General features: G+C 47.8%; 1 protein-coding gene across 1 annotated transcript in view; it reads left to right on the forward strand.

Annotated features, from left to right (window-relative positions):
• KDM3A (lysine demethylase 3A) overlaps positions 1-19506 on the forward strand; it is a 331646-nt gene that overhangs the window by 241902 nt on the left and 70238 nt on the right. Inside the window, exon 20 of the mRNA XM_069632181.1 lies at positions 15333-15423. Within this exon, the coding sequence (XP_069488282.1) occupies positions 15333-15423 (91 nt within the window). The remainder of the gene's footprint in view (positions 1-15332; positions 15424-19506) is intronic.

Consider the following 19506-nt stretch of genomic DNA (forward strand, 5'->3'; position numbering starts at 1 on the left):
AGATAAGCATGGCTGCTCAGCACCGCTACCAAAACTGTGTAGTACATACTTATACCAAAGGATGGTTTTTCTTACACCTGTAGTGATAGTTGCTTGTAGTGTTCCCAGAGGGCACTGCATTCGAACTTTGCTCAACAGAAAGCAACTCCTATGGACGAATATGAAGATTGGCCCTGCAGATGGTAGCCTCTGGGTACTGACAAGCCCACCAGGGCGTTGCCCCTGGATGAGATTGGCTGCTTCCATGCCATGATCTCAAGGGTAGCCAAGCTCTTTTGTCTGATGCTAAAGGAGAAGGAGAAAGAGGGGTTTCTCTATCAACACCCTAAGTCCTTGAGGAAGATCATCATGTCAGTTCTGGTGACGTTTGTGAGGAAGGCTTGGCACTATTCTAGATGCCCAGTACCACACCCTCCAAGAGGGGCTATGGAAGTACAGGGTGCTGGACTCCGCCTCCAGGTGCCTGAAGTCACAGCCTTCCCCAAACTCTGTGCCGGATGCCGCCAGGAAGCACAAGTCCAATCCATCGTTCTCTTCTATAATGACCAGGAGACTAGATGCGGTTGGGAAAACGTGTCATTTACACCTCAGATTCCACTGTCAAGGCCGCCAATGCCCTTGCCATCCTGTCTCGCTACGACAGGCAGCTTTGGTAAAAGCACGGCTAATGCTGTATTTCCTTCCTGACAAGATGGCTGAATCCCTGGCCTTGTTCCATGAGGTTGAGGTAGCCTGACCACGCCATCGCGGAGGCACTGGATATCGCAGACTCTGGTTTCCACCAGATGGCGTGGCGCTTTGATGCCAGGGGTGGCTAAAGGTGTTGGGGAGAATTTTGATTTTATTGCTTAATTCCGCCCACTTTAGAGACACCCAGCTCTTTTGCTGGACATTAGGACTTTTTCATTTTAACTCTAGAGCGAGTGACCCGTTTTCCTCACTCTGTGTTTTGACCTGATTTGGATTATAAGTTTCCATTGTTTTTGGACAGGACAAGGTGTCCGACCTGGCCGTGAGGGCCCAGGTGAACCAGGCCAAATCGTCACCCTCCATCGAGTTTGTGGTGGAGTCGCTCTCTAAGGCCGTAGGGGTGGACCCGGCCCAGGGTACCCGACCGACGGCCAGGGTGTCACTTCCTCCCAGGAGTGAGGCTTCGAGCAAGCCAGTTGAGAAGACCCTGGAGAAGAGGATGCCGGACCTCAGCCCAAGACCGACTCCTCAGGACCTGAAGAAAGGGGGTGGTGCAGTGATGGCCTCCAAGGAACTGACATTTCTTCGTCCTATGAGGATGGGATCCTTTCCGTCCACACCATCCATGAGGACGATGACTAGAGGAAACGTCAGTGAATCACTGCACGACGGGGGCAATGATGGGGGGTTACTGTAAATGGAGATGACAAAGGGCCCCGAGACGAGGGCCCTGGGCCCAGCACGCCCGCCCTCCAGGTACCGCTGAAAGATCTTTCACTGGACATGCTGACAGCCATTCCACCCACGGCACTAGTTACGGCCACCCCGTTGACACTGAGGGAGCTGTCGGCCAAGAAGAAGAGGAGGAGGCGGCATCTCAAGCCTCCATGCCACCCATCGCCACTCTGTCCCCCAAGGGAGACCGAGTCGGACACAGCGACAACGGGTAGGGATGGTGATGACGGTGGGATGGGGGACCTCCCGTCACCTTCGCCCAGGGCCTCTCCGCCGGACGTAGTAAGATCCTTCCATGCAATGATCGCCCGAGCATCGGAGCTTTTCCAGCTCACGCCGGAGGAAAAGGAAGGCTTCTTATATCGGCGCCGGGAGGCGAAGAGGATGACCATCCTTTCGATCCCACTCCTGGACGATGTTTGGGATGAAGGGCTGGCTCTGATGAACCCATCGACTACCCCAGCGAAGAGAGACCGGCTAGAGAAAAAGTACAGGGTGCTGGACTCTGCACCCAAGTGCTTATGGTCTCAACCGTCGCCAGACTCGGACTCGGTGGCATTCCAAATCGTCGAGTTCAGCGTCTTCTTCTACCCCTCCAGAAAACAAGGGGAAGACATTGGATTATATGGGTAGAAAGGTTATTGTTAGGCAAGATTGTATGCACCACCCTGACCTCCTGGCAATAGTAACCCAACCTTTTTAGAAGTCTGTACTACACAGGTTCGTAGCGTGTTGAGCAGCCAGGCTTATCTCACGAGGGGTCAATGTGAGCTGTAGGGGAGTTGCACAGAGATTCACAGTGACAAGTATTCAAATAAACTCTTGCACACAATGTTTCTTGATTAAACAATTGTTCATTTATTTAACAGTTTGAGTAAGCCTTCAGAAGGGGCAAAATAATATTAACACACACATGCAGGTAGGTTAAAGTCTTGCACAATGTTTAAGACGTCTTTGTAGAAAAGAAGAAATTAAAGTATGGTCACAAGCTGATTAGGCTTTTGAGGTAAAGAAGCTGATAGCAACTCTACAAAAGCAACCCAGACAAGTCTCAACTGAGAACAAGTGAGTTACACAACAAGAGGTAAGTTCTCTTAGACATTAGAGTACCTTTGGTTAGAAGAAAAAGGGCTTTGGCTGGCTTCTGTTCCTGGGCAGCTCTGCAGATCCTGTGTTCCTGGGCCTCAGTCATGGGGACAAGAGGGAGGACGTCTGGGGGACTCCTGCACTACAACGGGACGGTCAGCGACAGGAAAGAACCAACTTCTATTCAGTGGCACTTCACAATTTCAGTTCCTCGCGTCTAAGCAAATAGCAACACTGTGGACTCTTGGCTGTTGAGATGGGCTTTACTTGCATCTGGGGTCCAGCACTCTGAGGTGGCTCAGGCTCGGTCCATCCTGCTTCCTGGGTGTCCAGAGGATCTTCCTGGAGCTCTTGGCCAACTTAAAAGCAACGCACACCATCTGGTGTTCGTCTCCCTGTCCCTACGGTTTCCAGCAGCAACGGCAGTGGAAATTCAACCAGCTCCGAGAGGATGTCCAGGTGGCTTACTTTGGATTTCATTGGTCCACCAACTCAAGGGGAGAAGTCGTCCTTGCATCGCTTCTCGAGGACCAGGCGAATTCGGAGCTTCAGCACAGCAGCAGGGCTTCACGGGGCAAACCAACGTCCAGGAGTAGTAGCAGCCGTCTCATCCAAGATCTTCTATGGATTCATTCGTCCAGTGGTCGAGACTGCCTTCCAAGCCAAAAAGCCTTGCCTTTTTATGCATGTTTTGCCCATTCATTCCAGCCTAGCTGTCAGTAACTCGCAGCCATCCGCCAATCACCTAGGAGTGCCTTCCTGTATCCTAGGAGACTTAAGTACAGGGAGTTTCGGGCACCTCCCTCGCTTCCTGCCCCCGCCAGAAACCCTGGAGCCAGAGGCGAGCTTCACTTGTGAAACCTGCCAAACAAAGGGACAAACCTGGTTTGGCGCGCAGAGTAAATCTCAAGAAGGACCTTTCCACTAAGAAATGGCGAAAAAAGACCGCATGGGTGCTTTACTGCAGTTGCGAACGAAGCCCGCGGTAAAAGCCCACAACGGTAGTTAAAAGTAAACCACTGCCACCAGCGATTCATCGAGGAAAGGGTAATATAAAATTGGTACATGAGAAGCTAGACAAAGGGTATACTAAGTAACCCCTCCAGCACCCTATTGTGAGATAGTGTGTGATTGGTCTGGGAAGTTAAAAGTGTAAGTACAGTCAATTTCACTTCACTGCCGTTGGAAAAGGTAGTTTATCCAAGATAAGGTATTTACACCTTGGGGAAATCTGAGAGACCTCTGTGCCACTGCACTGAAGGTGCTGTGTGACACAATGGAAAAGATGATGCCTATGGAGTTTGTCAGACTCCACAACCAAAAGAAACCGTGTTCAAACGACATTAAAATACAGGAGAGAGTGGAAAAAAGGGTCTCCCTCACTCCAGGTTAAATATTCAAGTCCACAAAATCCATCCAGGTTGCTGGGGGTCTCTAAGGTTGAGGAATTGGCACATTTCTGAGAATTCGCCCTAACGATGATCTACTCGGTGGCGACGACGGTAGCGTGATTGAGCAGCCAGGCTTGTCTCAAGAGGGGTCAATGTGAGCTGTATGGGAGTTTCACAGGGATTCACAGTGACAAGTATTCAAATAAACTCTTACAAGGTTTCTTGAATAAACAATTATTTTATTTATCAGTCATTTAGAGTAAGCCTTCTTTAGAAGGGAGCAATATGGCAGTAACACTCAAATATACTTCACAAAACACACTCTTAATATTTCTAAATCATTGAGTAACCTTTTGGGATGGCCCACAGCCACAACCTACACCCTCGGGTGACTTCAATAGCTAGGGTGTTGGGGACATTAATATATCACTGTTGTATTTATAATCATTTAAGAGTAGGTCAAAGGAAAAGTTTATTAGAAAGTACAAGAGACCACAAATATACTTAAGCAGGCAAATACTTTCAGATCCCCCAATAAGAGTCATTCAGTGGGACAGGCTAAGCAAAGGTCTGTGAGCTGTAGCAATTCTTTGCAGGTAAGTATGAAAAGTCTTTGCACAATGTTTTAGAAGTCTTTGAAGAAAAAGAAGAATCAATGTAGGATCACAAGCTGTTTTGACTTGTGGGTAGTAGAAGATGCAAGAAACTCAACAGCAAGAGGTACGCTCTCTCTCAGACTTAGTACAGTACCTTTAAAATGAAGAAAAGATGCAGCAGATGACTCCTGTTCCTGAGCAGCTCTGCAGATCTCACAGTTCCAGGGGACTCCTGCACTGCAATGGGACGGTCACCTCTTGTTAGGGAGAATTCTCAAAAATGTGCTAATTCCCTTCACCTTAGAGACCCCCAGCAACTTTGCTGGATTTTGGGGACTTGATTTTTTTACCTGGAGAGAGTGAGCCTTTTTTTTCCCCACTCATGCATTTTGATGTGTTGTACTCTTGTGTTTCTTTTGGTTATGGAGTCTAACCAACTCCATAGGCATCCTCTTTTCAATTGTCACACACCACCCTCCGTGCAGTGGCACAGGGAAGACTTTCAGGCTTTCCCATGGTTTAAATACCTTCTCTGGGATAAACTACGGTTTCCCAGAGTAAGTAAAGTGAAATTGACTTTACTAGACTCAGCACACCCCATCTTACTATAGTGTGCTGGAGGGGTTACTTAGTATCCCCTGTGTATAAATACTCGTGTAGCAGTCAAATGCTACCCTTTCCTCTAAGAATGGCTGGTGGCAGTGGTTTTACAACAAACTACCATTTTTCCCGACCGCAAACTATTCTTAGGTCCGGTAAAGTTAAATCGCGGGAGCCATGTTTCTCAAGATGGCGTCTGACCCCTCTTTGTTTAAACAGGTCCTGGTCTTCTATTTTCGCCATTTGTTCGTGGAAAGGTCCTTCTAGAGTTAGTCTCTGCGTGTCAAACCAGGTTTGGTCTCTTTGTTCATTCACCTTTGGCAGGCTTCAGGAGTGAAGACCGCCACTAGGGCCCGAGTGTCTGGGGTGGGCAGGAAGTGAGGGAGGTGCCCGAAACTCCCTGTGCTTAGTCTCCTAGAGACCCAAATGCACTCTGTGGTGATTGACTGGCTGACTGTCCGGCAATGACAGCCACCCTCCTGGGTGGGTGGCAGCTAGGCTGGAATGAATGGGAGAGAACTGAATAAAAGGCAAGTCTCTTGGCTTGGAAGGCAGTTGACCACTGGAACAAAGGAACCGAAGAGGATGGCTGCTGCAACTCCTGGACCGTTGGTTTGCCCGGTGAAGCCCTGCTGCAGGTCCGAATCGCCAAGTTTGCTTCGACGGAGAAGCCCCTGCAAGGACGACTTCTCCCTTTGAGTTGGTGGGACCAGCCAACTCGTAAGCCACCTGGATTCTCATCTCGGAGCTGGTTGAATTTCCTCAGAGTGCTGCAGGAAACCGTAGAACCAGAGAGAGAGAGAGACACCAGTTTGGGTGCTTTACTTCCAGCCACCGAAATTTAAGTTTGCCAGTCGCAGGTTTTTGACTGTCCCAGTGCAGGAGTCTCCCGACGGCCTCCCTCTTCACCCCACAACTGAGGCCCAGGAACAGCGAGATCTGCAGTAACTGCCAGGAACAGAAGTCATCAGCTGCCTCTTTTTCTTCATTTGTAAGGTACTGTAAAACCAGACTGAGGGTACTTGTCTCTCGCAGTGAGAAGTGCTAGGAACTTTCGCAACTCACAGGCCTAATCAGCTTGTGACCCAGCATATGATTCTTCTTGCTACAAACTACTCCTAAGAACTTATGCGGAGACTTTTCTGTTTAACTACTAGAGCTGCTTTATCCTATCCAAGACTTGTAAGATAGTGTGTGCTGGGTCTAGAAAGTTACAAATGTAAGTAGTCAATTTCACTTTATTGCTCTGAAAAACAGTAGTTTATCCCAGAGAAGGTATTTAAACCTTTGGGAAATCTGAAAGACTTCCCTGTGTAACTGCACTGAAGGTGCTGTGTGACAAAATGTAAAAGATGATGCCTAAGGAGTTTGTCAGGCACCATATCCAAAAAAGTGTTCAAAATCACATTAAAATACATGAGCGAGTGGGAAAAATTGTCTCACTCTCTCTAGGTTGAAAAAAGCAAGTTTCTCTGAATTATGCAAAGTCCTGCTTGACTCCATCGCAGGACGCACTGTTCCCGGGATCCAGGCCCAACAGTGTCATGCCTGACGTCACTGTCGGAGGAGACAATATCGGCCATATTGGGCAAGGTTGCCACGGTAAGGACCATCAAGTCTCTACTCTGCATGATGCCATTGTGCATATACCTGATTCGGCTCTGCAAGTTGCGGATGCGTCTGTTGCAGGAGTTCCTCGACACCCGTTGGGTCCAGGTGTTCGGAGGCTTCCAGGACAGGATCACGCTTGACAAGGAGTTCTGCCGAGCGATAAGGTGGTGGGGCGTGCGCGGCAATATTGCCAGAGGAACAGATTTACAGAGCCCCCAGTACCAGGAGACAGTCACGACAGAGGCATCCCTGGAAGGATGGGGAGCCAACACCGGACATCTTCCTGCCGGAGGAGAAGGCGCTTCACATCGTTCTGGAGCTACGGGCGGTGTTTTGGGCCCTCAAGTCGTTTCTGGTGTCCCTCAAGGGCAAAGAGACGAGGGTCTTCACGGACAATACCACCAAGACTGTTTACATCTGGAAGCAGGGGGGGAACCAGATCCCCAGTGCTCTCCTAAGAGGTGCAGGACTTGTGGCACTGGGCTGTCGTTCTTCATTCCGTTTCACCTGACGGGAGTAAAGAACACTGTTGCCTACTCTCAGCAGGGAACTGTGCTCCTGCCACGAGTGGCAACTTGGGCAGGACCAAGTGGACAACCTTTTCCTCAGAACGGGCATTCCCCAGATCGATCTGTCATCAAAATCCAGCAAAGTTGCTGGGGGTCTCGAAGGTGAAGGGAATTAGCACATTCATGAGAATTCTCCTTAACAACTTAAAATACTTTTCCAGAATCAACAGAAAGCTAGCTAGTAGATACTCTTTAGAGGTGCTACTTACACACTTCATACACCCTGAGATAACTTCACTAACTAGGACAGTAATGACATTTATATAACACTAGTACACTCTGTAGATTCTGAGGTTTGTAGAAAGGAAAGGTTAAAGGAAGGAAAAAGGTTAAACAGGTTCTCGAAGCATGTGAGCACTTAAAACTTCCAATGAAGTCTAGACAAAAACCTTTCCCAGCAATAATAGTTTAACACAAAGTTATCACCTCTGGGGGACAGTAAATATCAGTCAAGTGGACTAGAAGAGTCTGCAGGGAGCCAGGACAGCCAAAGTTTATTGAAGCACAGTGTATGGATCTTGGGCACTTCTTAGATAACAAAGTCTTGCACAAAGTTAGACAGTTTGTTAAAGAGAAATCACTGTAGGGTCACAATCTGTTACACTTGTGAAGGGTAGAGCTGAAATCCACTCTAGCAAAGTAGCTACTGCAAGTCTCAACTGAGGAGAGCAAAGCTAAAGACACTGAGGCAAGTACCCCAAGTCGGAACAGTAACTTTTTTTAGAAGAAGGGTGGTCCAGCTGGCTTCTGTCTGGTTGCAGCGATGCAGATCCTGGGTTCCTGGGCCTCAGTCGTGGGGACAAGAGGGACGACGTCTGGAGGACTCGTGCAGCAGCAAATCAGAGGTCGGCGGCAGCTACGGGCTCTTTTCAGGTCAGCGGCACTTTGTGGTTTCAGCGCTTGGTAAATGGCACCACCGTGGATCTTGGATACCGGTTAGGCTTCCTTCACTCATTGAGTCCTGCACTCTGGTGAGGGGACTTGCGCTCTGGTCGTCCTGCTTCTGGAGGGTCTTTAGACTCCTGGAGCTTCTGGCCAGATTGCAGACGTTGCACTAGAGAACCAATTTCTCGACCCCTGGCACTCGGTTCTTGCAGCAGCAAAAAAGTACAGCCATTCTGGGAAGGTGGTCCAGTGGAGTTCGTCTCTTGGTTAGTTGGTCCCACTAACCCAAGGGAAGAAGTCATCCCTTCCAGAGCTTCTTTTGTCGCAGAAAAAGGAGTTTTAGCACAGCAGCAGGGCTTCACCAGGCAATTCAAAGGTCCATGAGGATGCATCAAGCTTTGTTCACGGTTTCTTCATCTGGTGTTCTTCCCAGTGGTCGACTCTGCCTCTAGCCCAATACCTTCGCCTTTATTTCAAATTATTTGTATTGGTAAACCAAACATGGATAACATACTTCAATCTTCAAATAGACATTCACTGATTATTCATTGCACCATGAGAGAGATTTAACTTTTTCTTACTGAAAAGATAATCACCCCAACCACCCACCCCTCATTCTTGGCCCCTGTCCCTGTTCCCTCATTCAAACAAGTTGGCTCTTCGAATGAGGCTAGCGTTAAGTTCACTGGGACCTGCTTCCACCGGGCCCCCATTTCACCTCTTCCCTTCTTTTGCTCGGAGTCTACTCGTAACAGTCTCTGGTATTTCCCTGCTTCCCACTCTGGGGTGTGCTGCTGGATCTACAGGTGTCCCCTTAGTGTCCTTTCACTCCTTTCATTTCTGTAGTCTTGCTTCCCTCCCGTGTGTGATTCTCTACATTTTCTGGGCCTTCCTGGGATGTTGGTGGTTCCCTGTCAGGGGCCACTCCGGGTAATACTTTCTCAGAAAGGGTGCCCACTCCATTTCTCTTGAGGGAGTTTGACATTGTATCTGCTTGGTGAGCTGTTCCATTCTGTATATATCCAGGGCCTTGGCAGCCCATTGCCTTTCACCTGGAAGTTCCATCCCTTTCCAACCCGCTGCAATGCAAGCCATGGCCTCCAGCCACAGGATCCGCCAGCAGTGCGTCCGCCTTGTCTCCTTTCTCGTAATATTTCTGCTTCAAATATTTCAACTTCCAGATGGTTTCTCCCATTCCAAGTGCTTTCAGTTCTGCTCTCTTGGAGCGTACCAGTTCCTTGATTTCTTCTGCGTCCCCCTCCAATGCATGCATCCTCCCCAGCCAATGGCTCTCTCCTTGACTTTTTTCCTCCCTGAGGTTCTTTCCCTTTTGCGCCTTGCCCCCTCTCTGAGTAATCCCCTCCAGGTTGCCTTCCCAGAGTACCCCGCTGCTCACCTCCCCATTATCAATCAGATCAAAATATTCTACAATTGCTTCCGCCAGTCGTTTGGCAAATGGGGGGTCTTTCCAAAGGGTTTCATTGTGCGTCACCCTTGTCCCCTGATCTGTTGATAAGCAGGTAGTCTATCCTAGTGTGTGTGGTGTGGGACCGAATTAAAATGTGTACCCCTCGTCCCCCGGGTGTAGTACCCTCCATACATCAATTAGGCCACGGGTCAATATTGTGTGTCCCAGGTGTCCAGGTTTAGCCCCAACTCCCCTCCGTGGTGTGGTACCCATGGTCCTCCTGTCCCTTATTCCATCTGCCCAGGAGTTGAAGTCCCCCTTATTATGTAGAGGTCTGAGTCCTGCTCTTGTATTGCATTAAGTTAATTCGTTATAAACTGTGCCTACCCCTGGTTGGGGGCATATAAAGCCGCCAGGAGTATACTTGCCTCCTCCATGGTCCCCCTGAGTATCTTGCATTGTTTGTGGATCGCTATGCCAACTCCCCCCTTCTTGGTTGTCCCTGATGCCCAGTGAACTTGACCAAATCCCCGCCCCCGTATCGCCCATTCCTCTGCATGAATTAGGCGCGTCTCCTGCAGAAACAGTAGGTCGAGATGCGCCTTGCGGAATATTCCCTAGCTACTAATGATCTCTTGGTCGGGGAGTTGAGCCATTTTACATTCAGCGTCCCCACCAGCAGACATCTCGCAGTGTCACCCCTTCCCATTTCTAGAGCATTTAGTCAACTGTGACTCAGTTCTCTTACTTTGCTCATTGACATGGGAGCAGCGTTTGTCTTCACCGCTGCCTCTATCCTTATAGCCATGAGTTTCATATGAACCTCCCCGTTAACGTTTTAATTAAAAACTAACTGTTGCTTAAGTTCGGCCATCTTGGCGCGGATTGTTTGGTCTCCCTCTGGCTGATCATTGTTTAACTTGTGAGCGTTCACCCGATTTCCGGCTGTGTTTCTTTGTTCATGTGCTTCATTCCCCTGGTTCTTGTTCAGGCGTGTTGACCCGTGCTGCGGGCTGCGTCCGGGGTAATGGTCCATTGAGCCTCATGTACTTCCTCCCCGTGGGTTTGGGGTGGGGGTGTGTTTCCAGCTCGATCCTGTGCCTTAAGGTAATTCACGGTGTTGTGCCTCTGGCTCAAGTTGTTGACCAGGCTGTATCGTGCTTAGGGGGCGGTTTTCACTGTTCATGCCTAGTCACCGTTTGTTTCTGGTGGCCGGGCTTGGCTCCACTTGTCCCCTTCTGTCAAGGCGTATCCATACCCCTGGCCTGTCAGCGCCCCTGAGGGGGCTCCTTGTTGTTTTCCGTGTGTTCGCTGATACAGAGGGCAGAGTATCCTCAGTTTTATCCCCTTGGAGTGCCTTTCAAATTTCGATTGAGTAGGGGGGTGGTGGGGAGAGGCACTGCAATCGATGTGTCTCCAAGTGGCACCTCCCTCCTCTCGCACCCCTGTTGGTCAGTTGTTACCACAGCCAGCCTGGGCCCACACAGGCAGCCACAGATTTTATTTTGTTTTTTTTTGGCTATGGGGCTCCTCGGGGCTGTGCCTCTCCGTTGCGTGATGTCAGGGCCTAGCTGGTACTGGGGTCCACACTTGGTGTAGCTGCTCGTGTCCTGAGTCCCTCTTGTCTCTGGTGTTCGAGCAGCAGCCCCGATCATCTAATGACAGACAGGCGGGAAGTTGGTTCGGGTAGGCCGAGAGGCTGTCCTGCACTCCGGGTCCGTGTGCGCAGCATAGGTCTGGGCCAGTTGCACAAAATGTATCTTCTGCTTCCTTGGGTCTTCTCACAACCCAGCTAGTGCCTGGGTAACCAGCCTTCCCCTGACAACGTGGCACCCATCAAGATTGGGCTCCCTGGAGCTCCCTGCTTTTCTGGTGCAGTTATTCTTTGTTTTAGTTTTTATTTCCGTATCGATGGGCTGCTCGGGTCATCGTAATCCCCCATGCCCAGGTCAGGGTCCACCCTCGCTCCGTGCCCACCAATGGGCTGCGGGGAGGGGAGGTGCAGACATAACAGTTTCCACGGCCTCGGGCCTTCCGCTCTGTTCTCTCACCCTCGGCACCCAGTGCTCCTCACTTCGCGTGCCACGTTGGCACTGTCCCGGGCCGAAACCCAGCCTGGTGGCTGCTGGCAGGGTGTCTCTCCCTTCTGTTCGACACGCAACCGGGCCGCTCAGAGTAAACACCCTCCCTGTGGGGGCGCTGCTCTCTTTGTGCCAAGTATGGTGCCAGCTGTGCTTGCCCCACTCTCCGAGTGTACTTTGTGTTTCTTGGCCACTGCAGATTCTTTCCGCCATCTTTCCCCTCGGTCACGGCTTCTGCAGGGTGTTGTCCCAACCGTGCCTCAGGTCGGCTCCGGTCTTGCCGCCCTGTGCCGGGGTCGCGAATGCCCGGTGGCCATGGCTGCTGTCCTTGGCGTGCTCCATCTGCCCTGGGGCGACTGCTGTCCCTCTCCTCAGGCCGAGTGACACTGAGGGGCCTCGCCAGCTTCAATCTTTCGTATGCCCTCGCTTTGATCGTTTCTCAGCTTCAAAGTCAAGTGCCAAGCTCTCTGCTGCCTTCCGTTCTCCCCAGGCATGTGAAGCTCAGGTTTTCACGTGATAATGCTCTAATTCTTCTCCTTTTTTACTGGAGGGAGCAGGAGCTGTGACGTTAAGCAGCCATCTTGTCCTGCGCCCCCTGGTGGTCTCATACCCACGCCTTTTCAGCCGGTTTCTCCCATTCATGCACAGCCTACCTGTCACTCAAACAGCAGGGTGGCTGTCCTGAAACGACAGCCAGTCAATCAGGACTGGGTGAATTCAGGCATTCCTAAAGACAAAGGACAGGGGACGTTCGGAACCTCCCTCACTTTCTGTCCTTCCAGACACACTGGAGCCAGAGGCGGATTTCAGTACTGAAACCCGCCAAAGGCAAAACAAACGTCTCAAACCTGGCTTGAGCACAGAGTAAAACCCAAGAAAGGCCTCACAAACAGAAAATGGCAAAGACAGGGACCATTTTGACAAAATGGTTACCCATGGGTGCTATACTGCAGCTGAGGGTTCCGCCTGCAGTAGAAAAGCACAATGGTAGGGAAATTAAACCACTGCCACAAGCCACTTAAAGTAGGGAGGGTAACTTAAAACGGTGTCAGGTAATAATATCGCCACATATATGGTTGCCGTAAATACTATTGCCGGGAAAATGTCGTGGCGATATTATTTGGGTGACCATATATATGGCGACCGGGGCAACAAAAAAAAATGGAGGGGTTGCGGGGGTATCCCCCCGCATGTTCCATGCAATAATGTTGCCACAAAACGACCATTTTTCGGCGATTATTTTTGTATGGCGATATTTTTGTGGCGACATTATTACATGGAACCCTTAAACCATGTAAGTAGGATAAGGGGCTACTAAGTAACCCCCACCCCCAGCACTCCACATAAGATGGTGTGCTGGACCCACAAAGAGAAAAGGTAAATAAAATCAATTTCACTTTACTAGTCTTGGTAACAGTAGTTCACACATGAAAAGGTATTTAAACCTTATGAGAAATCTAAAGAGAAGAGGCTCACTCGCTCCAGGGTGAAAATTAAAAAGTCCTAAAGTCCAGCAAAAGAGCTGGAGGTCTCTAAGGTTGAAGGGAATTGGCACAAATGATAATTATCCCTAACATCCTCCAGTCAAGCTTCCATGCCCGTTGAACATGCTGTCCCAAGATCAGGGATCAACACTGCATCTATGTCCTCAGACACTGAATTTAGGAGATTGGCTCCTGAATTCATAGTTTGGACATTTAAATCTTCCTCGGAGATGTATGGACGTTTTTGAGCATGTAAACCTAATAGCAGTGTCTTGTATCTTAATAAGTGGAAACGCTTTGTCATTTGGTGTAGATCAGAACATCAATCTTATTGACTGCACCCCTTCTCACATTGATCTATACCTACTATACCTTCTAGATTCAGGGCTTGTCTTTAATTTACTCAGAGTGCATCTAGCTGCTCTGTCCGCATGCACCAACTCTTAAAAGAAAATTTCTTGGTGGAAAGTGCCTGTCATTTAAAGATTTTATGGAAGGGGTCAAAAGATTACACCCTCAGATTTCAAATCCCACCCCCGGATGGGACTTGAATGTAGTCCTTACTAAACATATGGCCCCTCCTTTTGAGCCAATGCATAAAGGCAGTTATAAGTGCCTCACTTATAAGACTGCTATTCTCGTGGCCATTACCTCTATAAGGAGGGTAGGTGAACTGCAGGCGCTCTCAGCTCAAGATCCATTTCTCACTATACACAAGGACAGAGTAGTTTTGCGCACATCCATGCTTCTCTCCTAAATTCATCTCGAAGTTCCATGTCGGTCTATAGAACTCCCGGCTTTTTTCCAAAATCCATCAAATTCAGCAGACAGAAGCCACCATACATTAGATGTCAGAAGAGCTGTAATGTATCACTTAAATAAAATGAAACCACTATGAAAAACAGACCAGTTATTTGTTTCCATAGCCACTGGAAGAGGAAGGTGATCCAGTCTCAGTTGGCTGTTTCTAAATGGATTCTGAAATGCATCTTGATGTGTTATTCTCATTCAAAGAGAACTTCACCCTTTACGCCCAGAGCATACTACTCAAGGCACAGGGGCTACCTTAGCTTTCATTGCTAATGTACCTTAGACGCCATTTTCAAAGCAGCTAACTGAGTTCAATTCACACCTTCACACGACATTACTTCTTAGATACACATTCTAAGAGTGATTCACAGATGGGCCAGGCGGTGTTAAACCATCTTTTTTCCGCTGTACCTTCTAACATCACAGGACCATCTGCTGGTACTGCTCGCTAGTCTATGCACAGCATGTTATTCTAAGCAGATTCACAAACCACAGAAGGCATACATTACTTACTGTAATATTATTTCTAATCCTTGTTTCTGCTTTAGATTCACATGCGCCAGCCCTACTCTCCTATGGGTGTTGAAGGCACATAAACTGCTAACACCTATACTTCATGCTCTCTCTTGTCAGAAACAAAACGGAGGGACCTCGACGTGTGAAGGATCATGGCTACTTATACACACAGGAATAGTATTACAAGCACGCCCTGTTGACATCCCTTTTCGAAACTCGAATACAAGAATGCAATAGTCTGCACCTACCACTAGATGTCTGCCGATGCAAAGCATGTGGATCTAAGCAGATATAAGTATCGGAAATAAGATTACTGTAAGTAATATATGCCATGTATACTGGTCCTAATGTCTTATCCGGTGCTGAGCGCATAGAGGAGTTTCCGAAGAGCAGGTGAGCTGGGAGATTAATATCCTAGATGAGGAAGCTGTGGAAGGAACATCCAGCAGAAAGAACATTACCAAGAGGCAAGCACATTTCTTTTTCGTCTTTTTTTTAAAATGTTCTTGTCCCCACCATAAGCAAGCATGGCTTCTTGGAAATAAGTGTGACACAATGTGTATTTTGGCAAGCAGATTTTTTTGAGGGAAAGTGCTCTCATCCTAGTTGATGTGTTGATGTGTTAATAAATTGGTACTCCTCTTTGAATAAGAAATTTTTACAAATGCCTCCCATGAAAAAGTTTGAAAATTAGTAAAAACAAAAAAACAAATACAATAATCATAAGTTGCCTGTAAATTCGCTTTACTTGGATCTTGGGTAATGCTGGTACAGAATACCTTGACTCTTACTTAGGACGATCCATGTTGTAAAGACCTAGCTCAGAATTTCATCTGGATAAGTTTGAAGCCTGGTTTATTTTTTGCTTAGGTCGTCTTAAATCGAAAGAAGGCGAACCAATTGTTTTGAAGCTTAAGGATTGGCCCCCCGGTGAAGACTTTAGAGACATGATGCCTACAAGGTAATACTTTGCATTCGTGCGCCAAGCCATGTAAACTTCAAGGTGGTAACCTGCAGTATCTAGACATTGTACACTATTGAATGGCGAAACATAACTATAATATAGAACTATTTCTGTGCGCATGACGAATTGAGAAGAGGAGCATTGCTGACAAGAGCTTTGTATGTCTGTCTTCTGAGAAAACTATATTGTATGAGCTAGCTGAGCAGAGAAGCACGATGTTGGGAAATGTTAACCTACCAACTCATTTTCAGTGTAAGATGTTCTCTTGAAGCAAATGGATGTAGAGGCTGCATGGTTCCCTGGTGCTACAAAGTGGGCTAATACTTAATACCCCTACGCCTCCTGTATGTACGTCCCTGCAGTGGGGACGGTACCGGCACCTATTTTAGTGAAAAAAAGTTTGAGCTTCCCCTTTAAATTTATGACGGCGTGTACATGCCTACTAGCCCCGTCCTCTGCCACCTCCTCCATCCCTTTTTCCATGCAGACTGGAACAGACCTTAAAGCGGCAACAGAGTGTTAGGGAGAATTACTATTTCTGAGCTAATTCCCTTCAACCTTAGAAACCTCCAGCTCTTGCTGCATTTAGGACTTTTTAATTTTAACCCTGGAGTGAGTGAGAGACCTTTTTCTCACTCATGTTTTGACATAATTTGGATTCCGATTATCCTCTGTTTTTGGAGTCTGACAAACTCCATAGGCATCTACTTTTTGTATGGTGACACACAGCACCTTCAGTGCAGTGTCATAGAGAAATCCTTTAGATTTCTCATAAGATTTAAATACCTTTTTTTTTTTTAAACGCAAGATTGTATGCAGTACCCTGTGGGAGACTGCAACAGCCTTGTCCTCTTGGCAATAGTTAACCAACCTTTTGGTATAAGCATGCACTACACAAGTTGGTAGTGAGACTGAGCAGTCAGCTCAAGAGGGGTCAATGTGAGTTGTGGGGTTGTAACGTAGACTTTCAGTGACAAGTACCCAAATAACACTTCTACTCAAGGTTTCTTGATTAAACAATGATGTATTAATTTAAGTCAGTTTAAATAAGCCTTCTTTAGAAGGGAGCAAATATGTACCACTTAAATATACTTCAAAATACACACACTCAGTTAATAAATCAGCAGATACCCTTTTGGGATGGTACACACACGACCTACACCCTTAGGTGACTTAAATAACTAGGACACTTGTACATTTAGAGCAATACTAAGTTTGGTGTCAAAAAGGAAAACGTTAGGGAAGGAAACAATGGTTAACAAGTTTCTCAAACAGGTAAGCACTTTTGATCCCCCCTCAAACCCCAAATGCAATGTAGATTAATCCTTTCCCAGCTATACAAGTAAAGAATGTATGACTTGGAGGGACAGATCACAACACAAAGTAAGAGGTTAGAAGAGTCTTCAGGGAGCCAGCACAGCCAATGTCAATTGAGAGAAGTCTAGAGGACCCGAGGCACTTCTTGAAGGTAAGTAAAAACTCGTGCACAATCTTAGAGTTTTGTAGAAAATGAAATTGCTTTTGGGCCACAAGCTGGGAGGCGTGTGATGGGCAAACCTGTAAGCAACTCTGCGAAAGGCAGCAAATGCAAGTCTCAACTGAGAACAAGCAAGCTACACAACAAGAGGCAAGTACCCCTTAGTTCACAGTACCTTGGGTCTGAAGAAATTGGTAGCAGCTGGCTTCTGTTCCTGTTGTAGTCTGGCAGATCCTATTGTTCCTGGGCCTCTGTTGTGGGGACAAGGGGGAGGCCGTCTGGGACTCCTGCACTATGATTCGAATGTCGGCGGCAGCAATGGGTAAATTTCAGATCAGCAGCACTTCGCGGTTTCAGCTTCTCGCGAATGGCACCACTGCGGCTCTTGGACACCTTATGGACTTTCCTTGCTTCTGGGGTCCAGCTTTCTGTTGCGGTGGCTCAGGCTTCACCAGCCCTGCTTCGAGGGAGTCTGGAGAATCTTCCTGGTGCTCGGGTCTGGCTTAAAAAAAGATGCACTCTATTCTGGTGTTCCTGGCACTCGATTCCTGCTGCAGGTCCGAATTGCTAAGTTCATCTCGACAGAGAATGACGACTTCTCCCTTTGAGTTGGTAGGACCAATCAACTCGTAAGCCACCTGGATACCATTCTCGGAGCTGGTTGTATTTTCCTCAGAGTGCTGCAAGAAACCGAATAACCAGGGAGAGGGACACCAGTTTGTGTGCTTGTGCAGCTACCGGAATTGAAGATTTGCCAAGTGCCAGCTTTGGCCAGTCCCAGTGCAGGAGTCCCCCGACATCCTCCCTCTGGTCCCCACGACTGAGGCTCAGGAACAGCAGGAACTGCCAGTAACAAGTCTTCAGCTGCATCTTTTTCTTCATTGTAAGGTACTGTGGAAACCCGACTGAGAGAACTTACCTCTCACTGCGAAAGTGCTTGAAACTTTGGCAACTTACTGGCCTAGTCAGCTTGTGACCCAACATATGAATCTTTCTTTTACGAAATACTTCTGCGAACTTTGGCAAAGACTTTTCCGTTTTTAACTACCAGAACTGCTTTCTCCTATAAAAGACTTTAGGCCGTTGACTTTGGCCTAACCTATTGCATCTACTCGTGAACTCAAACTATTTGCACTGTCTAAGAGTAACTGTAATCTTTTTATTAACTTATGCCTTTTTGCTCCTACTTCAACGTACTCTGAATGCCATTTTGCTCCTAAATGGCTCAGAACCGTACAGTGTAAAATACTGAAGTATGTTTTTGTGTGATAGATTGCCTCCTTCTAGTGAGTGTTTTACCAAGAAACCTTGAGTGTAAGAGTCTATTTGAATACTTGTGATTGTAGACCTCTGTGTAACACCCTTACAGCTCACATTCCCTCTTGAGATAACCCTGCCTGCTCAGCTCCGCTACCAAAACCTGTGTAGTACAGACTTCTACCAAAGGTTGGTTTTGCTTACACCTGTAGTCATAGTTGTGTGTAGTGGTCCCAAAGGGTGCTGCATACAAACTATGCCGATCAGCCTCCAGAAGTGGGACCACCAGAGCTCGAGTCCCCTCAGCAGAGTGCTAGACAGAAGGAAGCCCAATGGTGGTGCTGTTTACCAAGCGCTGCCGAACTGAAAAGAGCCTGTAGCTGCTGATGGCCTCCAATTTGCCGCCGCAGGAGCCCTCCAGACGTGTTCCCTCTTATCGCTGTAACAGGACAGAATCCAGCTGGACTACTCTTCAAACCAGAGGTACGGTTTGGACTTGGGTTACTTACCTCAGTGTTGGCTGTGCTCTTCTCAGTTAAGACTTGCATTGGCTTACCTGTGGAGTTGATTCAACTTTTCAGAGGTTTCACAGCTTGTGACCCTACAAGTGATTTTCCTTCAAACTCTAACTTTGTGCTAGACTTTTATTATCTAAGAAGTGCTTCAGCTCCATAGACTGCTCCAATTGACTTTGGCTGTTCTGGCTCCCTGCACTCTTCCAGTTCTCCAGCATGGGGTCTGGCATGGATTCACGTGCTTGTGAATATTCCCTGTCGTCGGGCTGGGAATCCCCGGTAAAAGAAAAAATTCATTTTCGTTTCTAAATGTGTCTTTCCCCTATAAACCAATCACTGAGCTCTGGGTCATACTGCCCACCCCACCCCCCCAGCCAATGACTGCCTTCTACTTAAGCCCCTTCTCTGGCAGCCATCTTCAGATTTTTACTGCACGTTCAAGTGTTGAGAGTCGTTGTGTTTTGCTCTTTCAGCTTTTTGCTGCGTTTTTCGCTTTTTGAGAGTTAAACTTTATTTCTCCAGCATGGGGTCTGGCATGGATTCACATGCTCATGAATATTCCCCGTCGTCAGGCTGGGAATACTCGGTAAAGAAAAAACAATTGTTTCACTTCTGAACTGTCTTTCTCCTAACAATCAATCACTGGTCTCTGGATCATACTGCCCCCAGCCAATGACTGCCCTGTAACTAAGCCCCGCCCCTGGCAGCCATCCTCAGATTTTTACCGCACCTTCAAGTGTTGAGAGTCCTCGTGCTATAGCTCTTGAGCTTTTTCTGCGTTTTGCGTTTTTTCAAAGAGTTTTATCTCATTTTTTCGGTCAATTGAGCCTC

This window comes from Ambystoma mexicanum, chromosome 6q (assembly GCF_040938575.1).
Source record: "Ambystoma mexicanum isolate Mex_15411 chromosome 6q, UKY_AmexF1_1, whole genome shotgun sequence".
NCBI lineage: Eukaryota > Metazoa > Chordata > Amphibia > Caudata > Ambystomatidae > Ambystoma > Ambystoma mexicanum.